The 19,180-nt window shown below is 37.6% G+C and overlaps 1 protein-coding gene across 3 annotated transcripts in view; it reads left to right on the top strand.

Annotated features, from left to right (window-relative positions):
• Positions 1 to 19,180, top strand: part of MAN2A1 (mannosidase alpha class 2A member 1) — a 268,043-nt gene that overhangs the window by 134,195 nt on the left and 114,668 nt on the right. For all 3 annotated transcript variants that reach the window (XM_070517621.1, XM_070517622.1, XM_070517620.1), the window contains exons 17-19: positions 11,755 to 11,888; positions 14,680 to 14,821; positions 16,408 to 16,541. In XM_070517621.1, the coding sequence (XP_070373722.1) occupies positions 11,755 to 11,888; positions 14,680 to 14,821; positions 16,408 to 16,541 (410 nt within the window). The remainder of the gene's footprint in view (positions 1 to 11,754; positions 11,889 to 14,679; positions 14,822 to 16,407; positions 16,542 to 19,180) is intronic.

Below are 19,180 nucleotides of genomic sequence, written 5' to 3'. Positions count from 1 at the left end.
CTCATCAGAATTAAATGCTAGGGCCTGGCCCAGTGGCTGAGTGGTTAAGTTCATGTGCTTCACTTCAGCGGCCCAGGGTTTTGCCAGTTTGGATCCTGGGCATAGACCTAGCACAACTCATCAAGCCATGCTGTGGCGGCATCCCACATGGCAGAACCAGAAAACCTACAACTAGAATATACAACTATGTACTGAGGGACTTTGGGGAGATGAAGAAGAAAGAGAAAAAAGATTGGCAACAGGCGTTAGCTCAGGTGCCAATCTTTAAAAAAAAAAAAAGAAGTGAATGCTTCTCTTTTCTCCTCTCCTCCTCTCTGCCTGTCCCTGACTGGAGATGAGGCCACCGAGATTTAACTGACTCTTTGTCCTCCAAGATGGAGTGTTGACTCTAGTTAGTCAGATAAGGAAGAGAGATTGTTCTGAACAGGACACTTAGGAGTATTAGCTTGGAGCCAGCCCAGTGGCACAGCGGTTAAGTTTGCATGTTCCACTTTGGTGGCCCAGGGTTCACTGGTTTGGATCCTGAATGCAGACCTATGCACCGCTTGTCAAGCCATGCTGTGGCAGGTGTCCCACATATAAAGTAGAGGAAGATGGGCACAAATGTTAGCTCAGGGCCAATCTTCCTCAGCAAAAAAGAGGAGGATTGGTGGCAGATGTTAGCTCAGGAATAATCTTCCTCAAAAAAAAAAAAAGTATTAGCTTAATAAAAATAAAAAAATAAGTATGCAGACTTCAGAGTGCCTTCTGGATGTTTCAGTGGGTGGAATAAACTTGGGCTGAAGCATTTTTTTCCTGATATTAGATTTCTGTAGTTTGAAAGCAGAAACCTTCAAAAGTTTGTGAGAAATGACAGATAAGTAAGTTAGCTATAATACGAAGTTAAGTCAGAGTGCTTCTCCAGATGAATTTCACTGTGCTTTCCTGGATTGAACCTGAAACTTTTCAAAGTGACGTATCAGTCTTTCTTTTTGCTCTCTCAAGCCTGGAGCATTTATTTTTTTTCTAACATGAAAGTAGTTGGTAGGAGATGGAGACACCAAATCACCTGAAAGGCTTTCTCCAAACTGTATGTTCTCCCATGTTTGTATGTCAGCCCTTCTCAACAAATCTCCCACCTGGAAAAAATAAACCCAATTGTGGAGACGGAGTCTTTTCTCAGTAGCCCTTATGACCCACTTCCATCTGTCCTTTTCTTTCATACACCATTGATGAGGGCTCAGGTTGTCTGGATCCTGGCTCTTTGGAGTTTTAATTAAATCACTAATGGAGACCTATGACAGAGATGTAAAGTTTTCAGGGTGTATGACGCTAGGTGTTCAAACTACCTGAAAGGGCTTTGGTTATGCTGCTCCAAAGAATCTCTTCTGAGAAATACTTAAAAACTCTTTGATGTTTTAAACTTTGGCCTCCTGTAAACCAGGCATCTGGGTGATTGATCAAAGTGCACAGACAGAATGTAACTTTTCGTCTTAGGTCCAAAGAAAACTTTAGCTAACTTCCAAGCTTTTGTAGATTGGCTTTTATTTAATATTTCTTAAAATAACAAAAATATCTGTTCTCAAATTGAACTCATTAAACTATTTTTGAATAATGCTAATTTTGCCTCCCTTACACTGACCAGATGCTATTATTTGAATGAGTATTAATGAATAGAGCCTATGTATTGGTAGTACCAAATTAGAATCCAGAAAGAAGTAGGGGTTGGGGGAGAGAGATGATTAGTACTTTACGATTGCATACTGTAATTATATTAGTTTGCTAAACCAGTTGATTATACGAAAGATTTTATCTTTCAGGAACAAGGGTAAAGAAACAGAAAATTAGTTAATATTATGGATTGTCTGTCTTTATTGAGTGTCTGTTTATATAAACCTCCTTTCAAATTCAGTTTACTCAAAACATTCTTTTAAAAAACTAAAGTATTGCAGACCTGACAAAATATCCTTAAATTTTTTAATCTCTTTTTCAGTTAATATTTGACTCTTTTCTGCCCAAAGTAACTTTTCTCCAAAATTAAGCTTCAGGAGAAAACAAAATCAAGAACGAAGATCAAACAACACTTCCCAAGTTATGTAAACTGTGTGGTCATTATTGATTTTGAAACAGAGTTGAGAGGCCTGGGTCCAACACCACTTCTGGTCTTGTTCTTGCTTTCGTATTTGACTTTAGTTTCTCTATTGGTGTTCTCTCCAGATTCTGAAAATAATAAGAGGTGCAGTTTAAGGTCTCTCTCTTAACATCCTTTAAGCTGTTAGAAAACACTGTGTTTTTCCTTTCATATTGTTCAGACATTACATTCAAAAGAGTTCTAGAACTATTAAAATAGAGGAAATCTTGTGCTCACTAGCTTTAAAAGCTCCGAAAGATCAGAGTGGCTTTAGAGATTTCTAATGAAACATAATGTTTTGCCTTTTATCAGGTTAAATAAGAAATCCGTTTTATAGCAACCATAATTTAATGAAATGCCCTTTTGGAACTATTTTATGATTTCTAAAAATTACTTAGTTTGTAGAAAATAACATTTTTCTGAAGGAAAATGTGGGAAAAGTGGGGATTAATTTTTCTTATAGTGTAATCATCTTTCATTAGATTGAAGCTTTGAGTGTTGCCAAGTAGGCTACTTTAGCCTTTGTCCTTAATCTTGGATTAGAAGATAGAATATGATACAAGCAGAAGCCTCTGTATCCCCATGTGTTATATTTGATATTGTACCATCGCAGAAAATACATACGTTGCAGTGATGTAATGATCAATAAATGACATTTGCTAGCTGTGGCTTCATTTGTCTTCAGAGCTGTAATTATTAGACTTTGGTGCCCTAGTTTTCTGACATCAGCAGCTACTTTGAAGAATTAGGTTGCTATGGGTTACCAATGTGTCATGTACATTTTTACTGGCAGAAGGTTCAGGTTTCAGGTCTGTTATAATATATACCTTCAAGGTCCCGCCACCCCCACCCCAGGACTGTGTTCTACTAGGCAAATGTTTCTAAGTGAATGAGTATTAGTGTGTAAACCATGTTTCAACCCTTAGGAGAAATGTCTTAAATGCAATACTTTTGCCTGTTTTCCACCAACGTATGTAATGGGTCTTGCTAAAAGAAAACAAGAAGCCTGGAGATAAAATGTAATGAACTGGCATCTAAAAGTATGGGAGAAAAGACATTCATTTGGCTGATTGATAGTTTGCGAGGGCATATCTAGCAATCAAAGAGAGATTACTTCATTTTTTCCTATTTTGAGTATATAATCTAAATGGGTTCATAACATGACCCTTTTTAGAAAGTCAAAATGAACTTCATGTAGTTAAACATATAAGAGCATCATACTGGGAATGAGAGATCTGAATCCCTAATTTCACCTCTCAGTAAACTAGGATGACTTTGAATTTGTCCTTTAATTTCTTAGAGACTTGATTTCTTAAACCATAAAAAAGACTAAGTGGTCAATTCAGTATAACCATCTAAGTCTTCACGAAACTTAGCATCACATAAAGTCTCTCTGGTGCTTGACTCCCTGTTTCTAAATTCATCGTCTAAGGCGCTTGAATCTGGGGCTCCCATCCCTTGAGACCTCCCACCTGTCAACAAGGTCTCAGAGCTTCACTGAAGTTGTTTTTATTTCCATAAAAAGATTCATGAGGATATTAAAATGGTTTGCAATCAATCTCTCATTTTTTTTCCCCAGGACTACATTCCATATTTAGTTTGATTGAAGAGTAAAAAGCATTAAGTTAGTTATGGCTAGGCAGACTTAGGTAATTAAAACATTTTTGGAATATCATAGTATGCAATTGACTGCTAAGGATTTTTTTCCTGTTAATTGGAACTTTTAAAAAGTAGCTATGTGTCGAATCTGATTATTCCCAACAGGCATGAAAAAGGTTATTTTAAGAGCCTATAAGCACATTCTGGTTACACAAATTCAGAACTCAGAGGTTATCTTGGGGGCTGTTTGACAGCAGCTGTTGTGTTGAAGGTGTAGCTTCTTAGCAGGGAAATGGCATCCCCCACAAATGTGTGTTGTTCTAAACTCAGTTGAAGGACACAGGGATGGGAAACACCAGGGGACCTGTGATGGTTATCTGTTCACACTCTGGAGTCAGCCCACCTGCATTTCATTCCCAGCTTCCATCCCGGCACTGCCCTTACTAGCTATTTGACCTTGTGCAAGTTATTACCTTCTGACTTTGGTTTCATCATCCTGAAAATGATGACAGTAATAGAGTCTGCCTCCTAACTGAGTTAATATATGTAAAGCCTAGCACATGCTAAGTGTTGTGTCTCCTTAAGAGGATGTGCGAGCCAGATGAGTTAGATGATAAGTATTTCTGAGAGAGAAGACTCGTAGGGCTGGGCAGTTGGGGAGATCTGATAAAGGAAGTGACTTGTTGAGATTAACAGGTCTTGGAGAAATGTCACTTCAAGGGGCAGAATGGAGGAAAAGACTATCACAAAGGATGAAGAGGGGTTGTTAGATCAAATTCCCTTGTTCCTATAAGAATTTGAAGAACTCTGTGTCCATTACATATTTTTAAGTTGACATCTAGTTTTTCTTTGTACACTTAAATAATTGCAAAGGATGTAATTTTTAGTATATTGTAAATATTGCCATTTTAAAATAAGCATATCCAATGGATAGTCATTTAATACTAAATTATGCACTTTTTAAAAACCTGAATGAGCTCTTCTTTAACAGTCAAATTTCACGTCGTTATTTTCTCCTTGAACTATTTCCATTCTATTTCCCCTATGGAATTTTATCTTAATGTAATAATTTTATATTTGAGAGTCTTCTTATTGGTCGACTTTTCATTACCCTTTGGAAAGATATATGTATATAAATTTAAATTTTAAAATTCTGTGATGCTAAAACTGGAAGTATTAAGTTTCTTCTGGATTGAGTTATAGAAATTATTAATAGTATACAATTGATCAAAACAATCTATTTGTATTACCATTTCGATCATTTACTTTATAAACTTTAATGGAAACATTTCTCTCAACGAGATGGGATTACACCCTTAGTGCCTCTAAATGTTCACGTATCCATTGCTGAATATTACTTATTTGAGGTTGGTTTCAGCGTCGATTTTATTCTTACTTTTTATTTTTATAAATGTAAGGCAAAGGAATGTTCTTAAATAGGTGAGAATTGAAGTTTTGTTATAGGAATGTCATTCAATTTCTTGAACTCCTTCTGAGTTATGTTCCGTAAATCAGAGTGATCTATTGTCAAACATTTATTTTATTCAATTATGTTTAGTGATCTACTGCTTGACAACTTGATTAGGTACGTGTTCAATTTTGTTGAAAGCCGACATTTGGAAACCATGTCTTTTACAAAAATATTTGTTCCCCAGTCATTAAAGTTCAGTCAGACACCAGTATTTCAAATTGTCTTTGTTCAGCCCCCACTGGAGTTGGGGGGGTTAGGGTATGCTGCTGCTTTTTTTTCTAAGTTGGGAGGGGGACAAAGTGTGGTATAAAAAGAAAAGGAAGACCCACATGCCTCCATGGCAGGTCTGTTTCAGGCAGATCAGCTTGAGGAATGAGAATGTATAGAATCTGAGTTTCCTGCCTACAGGCACCTTAGAAAAGAACGTGTTTGCCAGAACAGAAAGTAGTAGCAGTAGTTGAGAAGGACTGTCAGTGTGGAGGGAATGCAGACAGACCACCGTGATTAGTCCTGCACTTCTCCCTCCCCTGTCCCAGACCACCACAAGCCTGTATTGCAGGGAAGGTGACAGAAAGCTCCGGAGTCGTGAGCTGTTTTATTCACCTCCCAGGGGAGGGCTTTAGTTAGACCTTGTCTGGTTTGGATTTAAGAAAATGTTACTGATGTAGATGTTATGTTCCCTCCAAAGCAGAGCTTTCAAAAAATCTGTTGTTTCGTAAAATCAGTGTTTATTAGGGGAAAAAAAGATAGCTTCCCAGTTTTGATGTATATTTTTCAGTTATTAGCCTTCTTCAAGTATATTGTGCTTAATTGGTATAGTCTTTTACCAAAATTTGTAATCCATATGCTCAACATGCTATACCTTTCCTATTATTTATTTACTTTTGTGTCATTGTGAGAATTACTGAAATGAAAAGCATAAAATATATAGACTGGTGTCTAGCTCATAACAAATTGATCAATAACTAGTAGTTGTTGTTTATCTAGTGCTTTATAAATAAAACAAAGTAGTTCATCAGCATTTTCTTAAATCCGGGACTTGGAATGAAATTTACTAAAATTTGTTTTCATGAAAGATGTTAATTTTTTAACTTGTGTAGAAATAATCAATGTGAAATTTACAGACCTGTAAATCAGTAAGCACCTTAGAGGATAAATTAGATCTTATAACAGATGACAAGTTGAATAAGTTAACATGGAGAAAAAGGTCATCTGGTTGTGGGAATTATTGCCATTTTTATTCTTTGTACTTTCAGATGTGAGTACAGTTTTTAAAAAATATAGTCATGATAATACAGTCGTCCCTCAGTATCCAAGGGAGATTGGTTCCAGGACACCCTCTTCCCCCACTTAAAACCAAAATGCATGGATGCTCAAATAGTTTATATGAAATGGCATAGTATTTGCATATAACCTGTGCACATCTTCTTATATTTTAAATCTCTAGATTACTTATAATAAAATTAGAAGCCCTGCTTTTCATGACAGCTGTTATTGTCCTACATTTGCTATGCATTGATGGCTCAGTCACCCTCTCTGTTTAGACACAGATTCGAGGGAAGGGGATGAGGACAACAATTAGATAGCAAGCTTCCATTATTGCCTGAGAGCCTGCATTTTAAGGACACTCACTGAAGACCTTGCTTTGAATCTCAGATAGGTTTTCTGAGGATTTATTTTATATGATTTCATATCTATGTCAAATTTCAATTAAACATTTGTTTGAAGACTTAAACACCTCTCTTAGGATTCTCACCATCACTTTTAATTTTCCTGGGTGGGTGTGGGCCAGTTACTATTATTCCATCGTGATCTAATAACTTGTCCTAATCACACACTGAGTGCCACTATAATAGGATATTGGATTCTTGCTGGGGTATGAGTGAGGCTCTCTTTTGCTCTTTCTCCCAAGCTGCTGCCTCTCACTCCTGTAACCATTTGAGTGTGGTGAGAGTGGTGTCTGATTTATCAGGTATATTCCTTGGAAAAGTATACTTTGCATTTCAGAATTGCTGGAATAAGGTGATCTAGAGAGGTGGAGAGGGTTGGGCCCTCTGAAATTCCGCAGTTAAGGGTTGAATTAGGCTGTTCCAGATAGATTTTATAGTGATCTGACAGGTGATGAGAGTAAATTGTACAGAGGAAATGACACCTAGGATTCTCCAGAGGCCATCAGTTGCTGCTCAGAGCCATGACCCCAGGCTTTCCATCTGCATCACTCAGAGTCATTTATACCCTCCTGGATGTTTCCTCCACCTCTTCTTTCAGACATGGAGGAGATACCCTCCAGTTTTTCTCTCCACTTGAAGGCGTATGCTTCTTGGTTTCCTTAAGACTGGTGCTAAGCAGCAAAGTTAAGAGGGTGATGCCTCCTGACCCTGACCCCTTGCCTACTTAGTTTTATTTTTTCCTAAACTTCTTAGAAAATATTCTTCTTTTAAAAATGCTTAAAATTATTTTTGTGTATACAAATACAAATTACACACACACACACACACACACACTCTTTTGACAAAAATTTTGTACATTACAAATATAAGGAAAACCCCCTGGAATCTGTGCCTGGCCCCTATCCACTACTCAAGAGAGATAATACACATCCCTGCTCTCTCACTCACACACACACCTGTAGAAATGTATAGTATTATGTTTCTGTCTGTTTCCAGTGTAAAGTTTACCATACTACACAAATGCTGTGGCTTTTTCATCAGGTCTTTCTCTGCCAGGACAGAGAGCTACCTCATTCTTTTCTTTGCTACACAGCATTCTGTAATGTGGGGGTACCTGATTTTATTATTCATTTGCCTGTTGACGGACATCTAGAGTGTTTTCCCATCTTCTTACTCTTGGCACCGCTGTACAGTGAACCTGCTTGTGCTTGTGATTAGTGCTCATTTTAGGGAGATAAGTGAGACAATAGGGTATGTGTCTTTAATAGTTAATATATATTACTTTATTGGCTTCTACAGTGACTGTGGCATTTTAGAGAGATTTTTGGGTTGTTTTTAAAGAAGTTTGGGGTTCTGGCAAGCCTTGTCCCTTAATTTTATTTCACTCAGTGAAGTAGCTCTTACAGCACATCAGATCCCAGATCAGTGCCCTCTCTCTTTTTTAAAAATAATCTGGAGTGTCTCTCTACTTAGAGTTACTGCAAAGCTTCTTTCAATCCTTGGTCCCAAAGTAACTTCGACTTTCTCCCGGAGTTGGTCTGCCAGTGAAGCATGATGGTGAGAGATTTAGTCCTGGTTCTGCCAGCCTTTGCCTGGGGCAAGTAATTTCCTCCTAGGCTTAGGTCAGGATTGAATGAGTTGTTATATGTAAAGCATATAGTAAGCATATGGTACATAGTAAGAACTCAGTAATTGTTGGCTGTTGTCATTCCCCCATAGAGCTGCCACCCTTCACTCAGCAGACACTTGTCCTGTTATGTGCTGGGAATAAAGATAAATAAGACCTGGTCCCTATCCTTGAGCTTACATCCTAACATACATGTATTTGCTCAAAATGAAAGTACTTGCTCCTTCATCTTTCCATCTATTTGATCCTTATCCACAGCCCAGTCTGCTTTCCTCCCATGTCACCTAACTTCTGTATGATGAGGGACAGCCTCTCACATCCTCACCAATTATGTTTAATCTCGATTCAGCACCTACCACATGCCCAAATCATTGTAAAAACTGGAATGTAAGGAGTATGTAAGAGAAGCTAACAGGCTCCAGAGAGGAAAAATAAAGCTCCAAGTTTTTGAAAGACTATTTGGCTTCTATTACAGCTTTTCACCTGTGGACTGGCTCAATTTTACCTTGCATTGCATGTGTCAATAAGGATAGATAATTCTCCATTCTCTCCAAGGGGACAGAGTGTGAGGTGTCGGCAGCAAGAGGGCACTTATTCCTCTTGTTGAAATCTGGAAATGGCATCACCTCCCACCGCCCCCATGGACTGCTCTTGTAAAGTAGGAGCTATTTTCTTTCCCAGGATTGAAGAAAAACCAGAGGAGCTTAGAAAGCTCTGGCCATCCAGGCACAGGTGGAACCACTTTATTAAAGTACCTTTTGCTGCCACGTACTGCAAAGATCCAGCAGACTGCAGGGAGCATTGGGCTGTACCCTGCTTCCCATGGGGTTCTCCCCTCAGCCCCAAGAGCTTCTTTGGAAACAGCACACCTTGGGAATTCTTGACCCAGCATCGGACAAGTTAGCAATCCTCTATCGCCCTCACACACATTCTTCTTCAAAAAGTAATACATTCTCTTTGAGAACTCAGGGGTACCTCCTTGCTTTTGTTACCATTACAGGTTTTATTTTGTTTGTTCATAGTAAGCATATTAAGGTTGATCTTATTTTAAAAGGACTGTCCTGACAGAATTTAAATTTATGTCTTGCTGAATTGTGAATGGACATAGAGGCTCCTTTTAAGGAGGATTTGTTGCCACAACAGGATCTGAGCATAATACTGAGCTTGGGAAAGATGAGTTTCTCAACAGAAATAATTTATTGTTGCTAAAGGTAACGTGAAATTATTAAATTTTTCTTGAAGTATGTTTTTTGTAAATGAGTTCCAGAGCTAAATGACTTGAAATTATGATGCTCTCCTTTATTAAGACTTTATTTCATTTCGTGTATTCTGTTGACCTCTGAGAGAATATCCAAACTAGAGAGGAGAAAACTTAAAGTAGTGTTAAACACCCTGCAAATGGTTCCAGTAGATTAGAGTTTACTGCTATTCTCCCTAATGCTCTGTGACTACTCTCATCCCTAATGCTACATTTTGTGTTCTGAGGCATCTTTGGTTCATCTGTAGAAGCTTGTCTTAAAATTCCATATACATTTCATTTGGTTTTAGAAAAATATTCTGGCTATCGTAAGCATACTGAAAGGAAAGTTTGCATTTAAAGCAACATTTCCTCTTTCGAAGAAGATACCGTTGTTCTATTATCAGTGTATGTGATTTTTTTTAACTTCCTAATAGTAGTGGAAATATTTGGATCAGCTATCTTGGCAGGTTCTTCTGGTAATTCTCTGAAGGAAATATATGTGTATATTTAGAAGGCAGAGGTTAGTGGTTCAGACTATGGCCATAAAGTAGGGAAAAAAAGGTACTCCCTTCCCCCATCCATGGGGATCATTCTCATCATAGCTTTATTAACAAGTAAGGAACTGAAGTCAGCTCTGATAGAGGTTGCTGAATTGGAAGAGCAGCATATACCAGAAAAGAACTTCCATGAGCATTCTGAAAATTCTGTTATGGTGGCTTCGGCCCATGTAGTATTGTCACCATTTTGTTACTTTTACAATTTCCAGTGTCCTTTCCATGTACACTTGTAGTGCCTAGACTAGGTGCATTTGCATTCTTTTCCACAAAACCCACAGATTCAAACTTCCTTTCTTTAACTATTTGCTTTCACCTTCTAAGCTCTGGGGATTCTTCTTGGCTCCTACAAAAAGTCTTCCCTACTCTCTATTCTTCCCCTCCCAACTTTTTCTTTACACAGCCCTGTTTATCTAAAGAGTATTCTGGCTATCAGCACAGAGTGACAGATTGTGTGAAGAGTAGGGAGAGGTGGGTAATAAATAACAACTACAGGTAAGTGCCTGAGGTTCTTGGACCCTCAAAAACCTTCAGCTGTATAAAATAGGATAGGGCCAGTCTTTCTTCTTTTGACAACTTTCCTAACTGCTCTCTTTCTCAAGAGATCCTATAATATCTCTTATACACACTCGATCTGTATTGAGTGTTGGGTTTCTTCGTAACTCCTCTCTGAGTCTCTGAAATAGACCCAAGGCTTCACTGAGGACCTGAAGATATAGTTAGGGTAGCATGACAGACAGAAATTAGTAAACACTTTAGGGTTATCCAAAAAAAAAAATGTTTGATACGTCTGGGACTTTTTCAAGCTGTCCTGTGCTTTATATAGCAAAGGGCAAAATGAATCACTCCACAATAAGCGATCCTAAGAGATGCCAAACTCAATTAAAATTGATTTAACTTCTGGGGAACTCTCCAGATTATACTCCGAAATACTAATATGGTAATATCAGTTTCAGCCATAAACATCTCATTGGATCTCCTGTCTTTTTCCTAGATGTAGATCATGGGCAATAATACACTGTCTCTTGAACCAACAGACTATAAATTTCACTGCTCTAATTTCCAGCGTGGAAGGAGAGAATGGTGAAAAAGTAGGCTTGAATGGCTCTGCTGGAAATGGCAGTGCATACCAGAGGTGGACTGGCCTGTAGTGGGGCTGACCTTTTCTCATTTAATGTCCTCTTCCCCCTCTAGAACTCATTGGAGAATCATTTGCATGTTATACTTCATCTACTATCTCATCCCTAGCTCTTCATCCTTCTGTCGAGTTATATGTGCTCCTGAATAAAGGTTATCTACTATCTTCTACTTAAAAAAAAGAAAAGGTGAATTGTGACATCATTTAGCATATGAGAGATGGTAAAGATAGAAAGTAGAAAACAGGAAAATATATGTAACTTTGGAAGGAGTTATGTATAGTATATTTTAGAAAAGTGGGGCAATTAATTTCTTTCTACTAATGTATGTATTCTTTTAAATTTAGGAATAGAAGGACAGTCTGTGGAAGTTTCCAATATTGTGGACATCCGAAGAGTATATAACCGTGAGATTGCAATGAGAATTTCCTCTAGCATAGACAGCCAAAATAGATTTTATACTGACCTAAATGGATACCAGGTAATTTTCCTTTAAAATGTCTGAGTAATGGTTATATTAGTGTGTAACTTTTATGTATGGTAATGGGCCAGTTAATTTTGGATCCTTTGAAAAATATGCTTATGGTGGCAAATTATTTCTAAAATAAAACTGAATTTTAACAGACATTTGTAGGTTCTGCATTTGTAAGATTTTCCAAAGTTAGAACAAATATTTGAGGTACTGTTTTGTAAAACATCTATTTGTAAGGATTTATTTTTTCAAAGGAAGCTTTGGTGACCATTAGGCCTGTTAAATGCCTTAATGTAAAAATATATGTGAATTTGTCTGATAGAAAGGAAACATAGTTAGGAATTGACGGATTATATCTTTTTTTCCTCATAAGGAATTGTTCTATGCGTGTATAGTTTATTCTATGTATATTTCTAAATGTATGATCTAATAGTGGGTTCTTTTAAATTTCAGGAAAACTCCTCTCCTCTCTTTATCAATATGTGTGTATGTTTGTATACTTTATATGCATACACATGTGTACATAGACATACAAATACAGACATATCTATTTAGAAATATGGATAGGTATATATTTAATAAAAATTTTCACAAAATAGTTTGAAATAGTAATGAGAAAATTGATTCATAAAAATTTTTCAGATTGTCACTTCTCTAGTTTAATGAGTGGTTTTGGTTGTTGCCTAAATCTCTGCATTCGAAGTGTTTGTGTGTGACAACACACCTTTGAAATAATACTATTAAAAGCATTAGCATGATTTTGAGACATTTGCATTTTTGAAATTTCTGGCTATGAATAGAAATAATTTCACAACAAATGCTTTAACTTTGTCTGATTTTCAACTGGGATGAGTGGAAAGGATTGTGATAATTTTGTCTTCTACGATTTCCTGCAAAAGTTAAATTTAAACGTTTTCCAAAAGCATAAAAATTGCACCAGACATTTTGAATTAACATGTTAATTCTACTACAGCTGTTTGGTTTTCAAATGAAGCCCCGACTTTATGGTGATTCGTTTTCCTGTGTACAAAAGAAAAGCTTTTCTTAAAATCTTACAGAAGCAATTACTTGTATGTGTGAGTGTAGGCATGAATGAGAAATACTTAGTAAGAATGAATAAAAATGTGAATTTCAAGGATTGAGTATTTGAATAAATAAGAAAATATTCTTAAGTCTAAACTCTAAATATTTCTGCTTTTGAAGTAGGCCAATTTTTAAGCCTTGGAAAAAGTAATACTTGATAGAAATCTAAGCCCACAGGTGGGGAGTGAGGTAACAGCAACACAGTTGTGATGGTTTTAAGTGTCCTTTTTATAAGTATGTCAGTTAATTGGAGTGAGAGGGTCAGGATTGGAAAGGAGAAACGGAGAAGTCTTTCAAACTAACTTTTCTTTCTTCTTTTTTGAACATTTTACAGTTATTTCTTCACCAGTTTATTAATATTCTAAGGCTGTGATACAAATTACCACAAACTGAGTGGCTTAACATAACAGAAGTTTATTGTCTCATAGTGCAGGACACTAGAAGTCTGAAATCAAGGTGGCATAAGGGCCACACTCCCTCCAAAGGCTCCAGGAAAATTGCCTCTTCCATCTTCTGGTGGTTCCAGGCAACCCTTGGCACTCCTTGGCCTTGTAGGCATATCACCCTGATCTCTGCCTTTCCTGTCACATGTTCTCCTTGTGTCTCTATCTGTGTCTCTCTGTATCCAAATTTCCTTCTTCTTACAAGGACACCAGTTATTGGATTAAAGCCCACCCTAATCCAATATAACTTAATTATATCTGCGGAGACCCTATTTCAAAATAAAATCACTTTCACCGGTTCTGAGTGAACGTGAATTTGGGAAAGACACTAGTCAATACAACCATTAAGTTGAAGGACATAACTGCAGGATTGTTGTAAAGGTTGAAGATCTTGTTTGTGAAATACCCACTACATACCTGGTGTTAATGGGCACTCAGTATATGTCGACTATTATGTTAACTTTGTATTTCTCCTTTTCTTGAATTACGTGTCAAATTTGCATGAGTTTAAAAGAAGAGATGGCATTTTTATGTGATATAAGAAAGATTCCTGATACCAGGGTCTCTGTTTGATGTCTCCTCTTGAGGTTTGAGTGAGTCTCCTTGACCCAGACTAGCTTAGTGCGTTGTCAGTCTCTCTCAAAAAATAGAGTTAGAGTTGTATTTCATGTGTTCAGATGCTAGACCAAGAAAAACAGGAATTTGAAACTATCTACGTTGAAAGTAAACAAGAGTAAACATGGAATAGTTTTTAAATATGAATATACATTTGATTATTATAATGTAATATATTAGAGGATTTGATGGAGAGATCTGTGGTATTTATTAAAACTGATTGAAGCATGATAAGAGATATTTCTTGAAAGGGGATAGAGAGCTATTATGCTTAGCATTCATTACACAAGCAGGATGTTAGATTTAGATGAAAAATGAATACCTAATACCTTTATAATTTGTTTTATGCAAATATTGGAGAGCCAGAAGACTTTTGGTAAGGATTTTTATTCTGAATTTAAATAGGAATGCCTCTTTTAAAAATCTGGACAAGTTCTACCTTTCTCACTTAAAAACTGTTTTCTAGGATTCTCATGATTTTTCGTCATAGTGTTTTGAAGAATGTTTTAATTTTTAAATTAGTTCTTCCCTTGGACAAGAAAGCAAGGTGTACCTGTTACTCGTTGGAAGAAAAGTCATCTATAGTCAATACTAATTTTTTTAAGTACATGTGTAAATATCACTTGATTTTTTTTAAAGAGAATTGTTTGGTCTTATAGATTCAACCTAGAAGGACGATGAACAAATTGCCTCTTCAAGCAAATGTCTATCCAATGACTACAATGGCATATATCCAGGATGCCAAGTATCGCTTGACACTGCTCTCTGCTCAGTCTTTAGGTGTTTCAAGTTTGGAAAGTGGTATGTATTGTTTAGACTCTTTTTTCCTCTTTTAAGTTTCAGTTCCGAGTGTGTAATTTTTCTGTTGGTCGTATGTATTAATTGTCATCTCCAGTCACTAGCTTTCTTCTTTTGAGACCCAAACTGTTGGTAATTTTGAGTTTTGTGAGAGTGACATAAAATGATGAATTTCCTCTGTCCTCACATGAAGAACGGGGACCCTAGAAACTGATTGTTTTTAAAGATAATTTACTTCTTCTGATAGCGCATTGTTTGCAGATTGTCTGTCATTGTCATGATTGAATGGCTATGGAAACTCAGACTCTGAAAGATTAGGTACCTTGCCTAAGTTTGAAAGGTGGGAGGTTACAGTTCAAACATAGGTCCTTCTCTGAATCACGACCTTCTAGGACACTACTACTCAAAAGAAGAAAGGGAGTAGAGATGATACAGGTGTGTGATAAAGAGGTGACAGACACGACTTTAAAGATTCCAAAAGAGAGAATGAGATAGAGAGGAAGAGAAAATAGATAGTAGATGCTGATTAAATTTTGTAAAACCTTCTGTTGGGTGGCTTTTCTCCTCTATAATACATATTTTTAATTATCATTTACATGTCATCAATTGCTCTTCTTTCCTTACATACTAAGAGTATCTAATAAGACAAATGTCTTAAGGAGCCAGGCAGATAAGTGCAGATGCTTGGTGTATCCTTCATCACACACCTTCTTTTTGTATTAGGCGTATAAATACATTCTGTACCTCTGCACACAAAAAACCATACTACTTGTCATTTTTCTTTGTGGCTTTCATTAGACAGAATTATGAGGTCATGCCATAAAGACATGAATACAGTTATATAAATACTAACGGCCTCATGTCAGGGATCCAGTAGGGAGTGGTGGGACTTGAGCAGACTGGAGAGCAGGTTCCCCATGTACAGTGGGGCAGCCACTACTTAGCGCCAGTTCATTGTTGCCATGGGGAAAGGGGCCCAGTGTTGCCAAATTTTTCTGTTTTTGAACAGAGCCCAGAAGTCTGGAATTTTATGGAAATTTTCTAATTTGTAAATGTTGACGTAACTTTAAAAAGCTCAAAACATAAAACATCTTTGTGCCAGGGGTGACTCTTGAGCCACCCATTTTTAAGCCCTGCCTTGAATTCTCAAAGTTGGCCTCTAAATCGAGGACCAGACAGTAGGACTCTAGCAGTCATGACCTATCGAGGATTATCTTACTTCCCTGATAAAGATGAGGTGAGAAATAAAGCTCTCTTGGCCCCACTATAGACACCCAACTGCCCTAGTGTTTGGATAGCTACAAACATAAAAACAATTTTGATGTTTTGTCCCATTTTAAAATTTTTAATCAGATTTTACTACACATTAATGAAGAAAGGAGAAATACAGTCTTGTTTTATGAATTTGTACTAGCTGCTTTGAGCTATTATGGAGAGAAAGGCCATGGTACAGTGGGTTGTATAGCTCTGTCTCCCTGACTGGAGGAGAAACTTCAGTCAAGACCATGCCTTGTACTTACATGATCCTCAGTGAATGTTTGTATTAAATAACCCTGGCCGGTTGTTTTGTTTGTTTGTTTGTTTGTTAGGTCAGATCGAAGTTATCATGGATCGAAGACTCATGCAAGATGATAATCGAGGGCTTGATCAAGGTGTCCATGATAACAAGATTACAGCTAATTTATTTCGCATACTACTAGAAAAAAGAACTGTTGTGAATATGGTAGGAAAAAAAATAACTTGCATGTTCTGATGTTGATTGTTCTTTGCCACCTAAATTTGAAATTATGACTTTTCACCTTTTAATTTTTTTACAATTTCCAGTATTGAGATATCTTTATAATAGATTTAGCCTATATTCACTAGAAAGAGAAGTTCTGTTATATATATAGTGCAAGATTTGCATTTGAGTCATTTTAGTTTTGCTTATTATGTAGGTATAAAATAATGTTAAAGAATCAGTTTGGGCAAAATTTCGTAAAACTATTTTGGAAGAAATAAGAGTTCGGTTAAAGAGTAGAGCTTAGCACGTACTTATGAGATTAAATTTGATTAGTAAAATTTATTTTAAACTATAGTGTACTTTTTCTAGTGTTGGACCCATCAATTGACAATGGATTTACTTGTCTATCTTCTTGTTCAATTTTCATTCCTCAAAGCAAAAATCCAGCATTCCATGTTAAACAGTGTGGCAAAGGCTCCATCGGACGTGAACCAACTTGACAATTATGCTTCATCTGATGGCAAAAACGTTATCCTCAGAGTCCTCCATAGATTACTGATCACTCACGGCAGATGGCCCTTGACATGGCCCTTTTTCTCTTACTCCGCTCTGCCTCTTTCTGCACTGACCATTTCAAATCGTTTTTTTTCAACCGGTGACTTCACCATCCACTTTATGGAGGGAACAGCCCTTCGACAGGGCTGTCTGTTCTAGATACCAGCATCTACTCCTATCCCTTCCGTCTTCCCTCACGTCACAGCAGAGGTGTTTACCTTCCTGTTGTCTGAGGCCAGTCCCTCCACTTGTCTTTGAAACTTACCCCAGTCACCTCCTCAGGTTCCAGTTACTAGTCGTCCTACCTTTTTCCCCCTCCCTGTCTTCATAGTCAACATTTCCCTAGGAAATTCTTTCTATTGGCTTTTAAACACTCTTCATTTTTTTTCCATTAAAAATAAAGACAGTCTGTCAGACTCTCATTTCGTTTCCCCTACGCTACTCCTGTCTCCCCTACCCTCTTGAGCCAGGGCTTATGAGATGAGTTTATTTCATCGCTTTCCTCTCACACTCAGTTCCTTCAGTCTGACTTTAGCCTCCATCATACACTCTTACCAAAGTCACTAGATCCAGTGTATGTTCTAGATCATCATCTTACTTCATCTCTCAGCAGCATTCAGCACTGACCGTTGACACTTTTTACAACACCGCCTAGCCAGTGCTTCTGTGGCGCCACACTTCCTTGGTTTTCCTCTTACGTCCAGGGGAGTTCTTTCTCTCCCTCTCTTATAGTTCTTTATTTAGTCATTAAATATCAGAGCCCTCAAGGCTTGGCCACAGGCCTTCTCCTTTTCTCACTATATATGTTCCCTCTGTAATCTTTCCTACTCCCATGGCTTCAGTGACTGCCTCTGTGCAGATGGAACCCACAAATTCATATCCCCAGCTTTGGCTTCACCATACCCATCTGTCTAGTTGCTTCCTGATGTTTCTTTCTGCGTTTTTAAGGGCATCTCAAGCTGGACATATCCAAAATCACTCTCGTGATCTCCCTTCCTCCCAAACCTGGCCCTTTTCCAGTGTTGTCTCTCTTGGTGACTAGCACCACCTTCCAACTGGTGCCAGACACCTTGGAGTCATCTCCGATAGGCACTTTTCCCTCACCGGTCCTTTCTCACAACAGTGATCACCAGTGCTTGGCTATCTCATTGCCTAAATATTTCAAATCTATAAACTTGTTTACTTTGACCACCCCAGTCTAAACTAACATCATATGTTTCCTGAATCTAGCCTATACACATCTACTTTTCTCTCCTCTTTCTACCGTATCTGTTCTTAACCCAGTAAGCAGAGTGTTTTTCAAACCAAGTCTAACCTCATTGTCCCCTGTTACTCTGATGTATTCTCATTGCTCTCAACATAAAAGCCAAAATCCTCACCATGGCCTATAGAGCCCCTCATGATGTGGGCCCTACCTGTCCCCCATCCTCATCTAGCGTGACTCTCACTATTTCTGTTCTGGGCCCATTGGGTTTCTTTTGGTCCTAAGTACTTCCCATGCACCCTACCCCCCAGCACCTTTGTGCATGCTGTTTCATCCTCTTTGCCTAGGTGACTCTTGGTAATAGTTAAGATCAGAGCTCACATCATCAACTGCTTCTGCTTCACCAGATCAAACCCCTTTCTTCTATGTACCCTCAGAACCATGCATCTCTCTTTCATGCATGTGTGTGATTATTTGATCATTGTCTTTCTCTTCCTTTGGACCATAAACTCCTTGAGAGTAGAGACTATGTCTCTCTCTACTTCTAGGATTGTTTCTAGCAGAGGAAGCACTCTGTATATGTTGTATAAATGACTACACAAATGCATAAGTGAATGAGCTGTGATAGCAGATAGCGCCACTGTGTTTACCGTAATAATTGCTTACCACCTTGTCATCATATGAGTGTTCTCTTTCCCCTACTGCATTCTAGGGACTTGTCTACTTCATTTTCATGTGCCCCACAGGGCCTCCTTGCCTGTGGTAGGCATTCTATAAATAAAATACTAGTTGATTGAATGAAATGGCAACATCTAATTAAAGGGAGGAATTCTTCCAGTATCTAGAATCTTGTAGGAAAAAGATTTTTATATCCATTTTG

This window comes from Equus asinus, chromosome 9 (genome assembly GCF_041296235.1).
Source record: "Equus asinus isolate D_3611 breed Donkey chromosome 9, EquAss-T2T_v2, whole genome shotgun sequence".
Taxonomy (NCBI): domain Eukaryota; kingdom Metazoa; phylum Chordata; class Mammalia; order Perissodactyla; family Equidae; genus Equus; species Equus asinus.
The sequence above is the reverse complement of the archived record's forward strand: the minus strand, read 5'-3'. Positions and strand labels throughout refer to the sequence as shown.